Genomic DNA, 5252 nt, shown 5'->3' on the forward strand with positions numbered 1-5252 from the left:
GACCCTTTTTGGCCCCGCCCCTCAGGCCCCTGGGGGCTTAGGACTAAACCGGCAACTATTTTTGTTGACCTTTGTCCATGGAAGGTCCCTGCAAAATTTCATTGAAATTGGTTCAGGGGTTTTGGAGGAGAAGATTTTTTAAATTTTAGTCAATTTGACCCTTTTTGGCCCCGCCCCTCAGGCCCCTGGGGGCTTAGGACTAAACCGGCAACTACTTTTGTTGACCTTTGTCCATGGAAGGTCCCTGCAAAATTTCATTGAAATTGGTTCAGGGGTTTTGGAGAAGAAGTCGAAAATGTAAATTGTTCACGGACGCACGACGGACGACGGACGACGACGGACAAAAGGCGATCGCAATAGGTCACTTGAGACTTTGTCTCAGGTGACCTAAAAATCTACCTGAATATAAATAGATAGAATGTTTTGTTTATTTTTTTAATGTTCTATTAACAGCTAAGGTAATTTAAGGACGTAATTTAAGAAAATATCTCCATGTGTGTTATTTAAGCTTAATTGCGTGTACTTGAGACGTTGATGTACTTGTCTCCTTGCGATAGCGTGGATCTGGTTATAAGGGAAGACGACAGGAAAGATAGGAAACGAAAACTTTTGCAACTTAATGTCATATTTTACGATACACGTGCAGTGAGATACAGCAGGTCTATTCTTGATTTTGTCAATGTCCCTTAAATAGAAGACAAGGAAAAACACCCCCGAATCTGCAGGAGGGTTCCACATAAATCGGCTCGTAAGCTCATGGTATGGGCTACAGCACCCGAAGCTGAACGGGTTTGGTGTTTTGTGGTAGCCGATTTGCATTGTAATGTGACTGGGTAAAGTGTCATGTTATAATGTCAATGTTGTGATATTTCTCGACCGACCTGGCTTGTAGTCTACTTAAATGATATTAAAGAGACAAGCATTGATCTGCTGCCCTCCATTCCAACATTTGAATTCTTTCTTTCCTTTTCTCTCGTACCTACTTTTCCTTCTCCCTGTGCAGCTATCTAAACTTGGCAGTGCGAGGACGTTCAACCTCAAACAAACCTATTCCGTTTTAGCCGTCAAGGTCGTTTGATGTAATTTCCTTTAACCCGTTTTATCTACCTTTTGTTGGCACTAAAGTGTTGATGGGCCATTAAGAATCCAATCACATAAGAGGTTTATCGAAATGCAACCACAGGATGGTTGAAATCCATCCGGGAGCGGTCATGTTATTCTGACAATTAGGCAACAATGGTTATAAAGTGAAAAAAAACTCCATAGAGCAATTCGATGTTTTTAACAAGCTACATACCTACAAGGATGCTCTGTGATGCTATCAGAAATTCCAGTCCAGTTGCCAAACTGCTGATTCCATACCCGAGGGCGCAAAGAGTTATTCCCAGGAAGACCGACGTCCTAACGCTTAGTCGCTTCAAGCCAATCATTAACACTGCCGTCGCTGAAATATCAGAATAAACCTATTATTTTCCTTATCGGATCGTATTCACTAACCTTTAAGGACATCATTTTAACGATCTATATAAGGTTTAAAAGTTTTTGGCTTTGCTACATTTACTTCACTTTCTTTGTAAATGTTTTAGGAGTCGAATGCACCAATTTTAAACAAATACGTGTTATAAATTAGAAATCATTTTTAAAACGTCTATTCTTGGTTCTGTTTAGACTAACGTGTCTTAAATTGTCGATTGGCAGTAAAGCAATATAGAAACCAAATTTCACTTTCTGTGCCAGTAAAATTACAGAAAAGATATAGTATATCTACATAGAAATCACATTGCTGTGATGTACGGAATTACAATAAAAAATATGTAAATATTTAACTAGATAAAACTAAAATTAAAAGAAAGTGATCGTCGTCAACACTCATGGACAATTTATACATTGAGTGAACATGTTTGTCCTGAAAAATGGTACTGAATGATATTTGCTTTGTGTTTAGCTTAAAATGGGTTGCGGTAAGGACCGATTATCCTCTTATCAGTATGACATGACCGGGTGGAGTGTCATGCTACTGTGTCCAGGTTATTATATTTCAGTGATGTCAGTGATGAGACACTTCAGTGGCCTTTAAATGCCCCATCGTCCGTTGGCCATGTATGTAAACCACACAACAATATCTATACAGTAACGTCCTACATGACATACGCTTGGTAATGCGTTTTTACATCTTCACAACATAACACGATTGTGTTTACATGATTAGATCATCTTGAAACACAATTTCACCGGATTGTCACAATTTGTCATCATTAGTGACTGGAGTTTTGTTTCCCTAACAGCCGCGATGTTTTAGACATGTATGTACATTGTATACTAGATATTAACCTAGTGAAAAGGTTTTGTTCTTTTAAATCGGGTATTTGCAAAATTGACACTCGAAATCTTTCCTTTCGGAACCTACCTGTGAAACAATACACTACATTCAACACAGTATTAATCATGACCGTCATGAACACTGTGCCTTTGAACATCCGGAGGAACTCTATGAAAAAGATTCCATAGGATTTCTCTGTTCCCGTGTTGATGCTGGCTATGACCAACGACCCTGAAATGGCAAACAAATATATAATTAGCAGCCTATTCAATATGATAAATAAAGTATTTTAAATAATTACGTTAGTGTATTGGCGAATTAATACAGTATGAATACTACGATGAACAATGACCAACAAGGCTATGATACTCCGGCAAAATTTTACGATTTGAAGATTCCAAGAGGAATAGCTCACCTTCAGTGGTAAATTATTAATAATACTATTGTATTTATATGGTTGAATGATAAAAGTTTGGGTGGATAAAATACATTATTGCAAATAATCAGAAAGGATTCAAATGGTTTTCATGATATTCCAATTTTAAAAAAAAAGGATTACTTGGATGCAAGATACAAGTAATACATGAAGTAAAGTTTAAACGTTGAGATTGATTGCTTTCTTTCAATAACTTATTAAAGGTCCATTACATGTGCCGTTTTGACAGACCGTTTAGACGTTATAAACATTATACATTTCGATAAACATACTTACCAGCCAGCACAATCCAAGCCCAACCCTTGTCCACTGGTATCCGAGCATCGCGTGTGTCTTTCGTCATATTCAGCTATAAATCCTAAACAGTGACATCCAATATACGAGAACGTCAACATTGCATCTGGTTCAAATATGAATCTGTTCCCAGATAGGAATTAGGAAATGATAAATCAGTTCATTCATTAGTCCTGATTAATAGCGAGGCTTATACAAATCATAGAAACTTCAAGACTGGCAACAAAATGGTCAACATTCGTAACTCGACGAGTTAACGGTGAATGACATTTGTCATGGTGTATCCAACGACCAATCTGTGCATCGTCCTTACTATATGGAACATTGGAAATACTTTACGTGTGTTTATCTAACGCTTCAGATCACACGGTTGTATGTATTTCACAAAGTTCGCAAGATATACAAGTGCAAGACGTCAGATGAACACATATGTATGGTTTTGCTTTAAACACACTTTTTGGTGTTCTTTAAACGCACTTGATGTTTGCCGAAAGACTTTGATCATCCGAAACCCTAATAAATGTTCAATATTGCTTCACAAAATCATGAACCGAACAAAACAACGTAAAACTAAGAATCACGACGTCACTTTACCATACCGTAAACTTGCGCCTCAATATTCAGAATCTTTTATTACTGTTTCAATGCATCGACTTGATAAATAGATAACAACAGTTAAAGCAATAATTACACTAAGGACTTCTGGTTAATACATATTTTATCATCAAAACATAAAATACAGATCGATGTATTGCCTTTAACACCACAGATCGACCGGGTATGTAATGTAACATATTCCTACTACTACTACTACCAAATTAAGCTACAATGCTTAGTAATGTTACATTATTGTGAGCGCCGACTTACCTGTTGTTAACGTACCGTACGCAAAGGTCATCCGTTATCAGCTGTCCTGTTACTCGTGTATGTTTTTCGTGCGTAGAGCCAGCTCTTATACACACGTTATCGTCCTTTTAAAAATATTTCACAACATGGACGAAATGCTATGAAAGCGTTTCCCTACCGTGATCGGATAGGTATTTGGAAAGAAAATTGTGAAGCGATTTATATTCTGAAATTCAGGTCAGATAACGTCTAGGGTCACTTATTTGTGTCATTGTGATTACTTCGGAGACCCTCGGATATCGGGGTGGGAGAGGGACACATTGTATTTTATTTCAAGTGTATTTGTTTAAATTCAAACATCGTCGCAACATTTACGGTCACATGAAAACTCATGTCTCGGGAGACACATTATTGGTGTCAATTTATCAAATAACATAAGGGATTTTTTCTAAACATCACATAGAAAATTTTATTGGTTGTGTAAATAGGGAATTTGTTTTATATTTATAGAAATTGTTGGCTGTTATTTATTCTACACGTATTAGGAAACAGTCTGGATCAGTTAAACAATAAACATCATAACGCATAGCTACATAGTGTTTATCGTAAACAAGTTTTTTCTTGATCCTAATGTCTTGTTTACCAAGTAATGTCCCATTTTAACAGCTGAAGCTAATGCAATTATTTGCAAATCTAATACAATTTAATTATTTTTAACATAGTATGCGTAGTGCATATCAATATGAAGTATTGCACGTTATTTATATAATGTATAATTAATATTGCATATTACATTATTTCATTCGAATATGATACTTTCCACACATGTATCAAATAATTCTTGTATCACTTTTTAGAAAGTGTTTTTGAAACGTCTTTAATTGTTTTAAGTAACAAATAGAGCATAATCGTGTATTTCGTTTTTTTATACGAAATTAGGTCAAAATTTCTGAAATATCACATAAACGCTTAAAAAATAGTTTCGAGATGTTCTCTAACAACTCTTTGTTCTAACTTAATGCTGCTGAAGAGTTTAGACAATGATTAACTATGTGACACGAACCCATGAATATTTCAGTTTCTTTGGATATTTTTGTAAAAAGTAAATAATAACCTAGATTTTCCGGTTAAAGTCAAACACACCTGTATGATTTTATTATTTCAAAAACATGTACTATATTTTCTATTCCTTCCGAGCCCCGACTGTATGGCCACGTATAAGTAATATCTAAATGTATCCTTTTGAATACATTATTAGACTGTTAAGTGTAATATGTGATTTATAGTATGGCCTGTGTTCCGAGTCGAAAAAGTTCATATATGGCTGCACCATGTACACGTTATTTGGGGTATCGC

The 5252-nt window shown here is 35.9% G+C and overlaps 1 protein-coding gene across 1 annotated transcript in view; it reads right to left on the reverse strand.

Annotated features, from left to right (window-relative positions):
• The window catches only part of LOC110451416 (monocarboxylate transporter 5-like), a 10043-nt gene extending 6077 nt beyond the window's left edge, over positions 1-3966 (reverse strand). Inside the window, exons 1-4 of the mRNA XM_021499415.1 lie at positions 3918-3966; positions 3033-3114; positions 2408-2551; positions 1298-1444 (exon numbers count right to left, since the gene is read on the reverse strand). Coding sequence (XP_021355090.1) covers positions 1298-1444; positions 2408-2551; positions 3033-3099 — 358 coding nt within the window. The 5' untranslated portion in view covers positions 3100-3114; positions 3918-3966. The remainder of the gene's footprint in view (positions 1-1297; positions 1445-2407; positions 2552-3032; positions 3115-3917) is intronic.
• Between the last annotated feature and the right edge of the window lie 1286 nt (positions 3967-5252).

This window comes from Mizuhopecten yessoensis, unplaced genomic scaffold (genome assembly GCF_002113885.1).
Source record: "Mizuhopecten yessoensis strain PY_sf001 unplaced genomic scaffold, ASM211388v2 scaffold5989, whole genome shotgun sequence".
Lineage (NCBI taxonomy): Eukaryota > Metazoa > Mollusca > Bivalvia > Pectinida > Pectinidae > Mizuhopecten > Mizuhopecten yessoensis.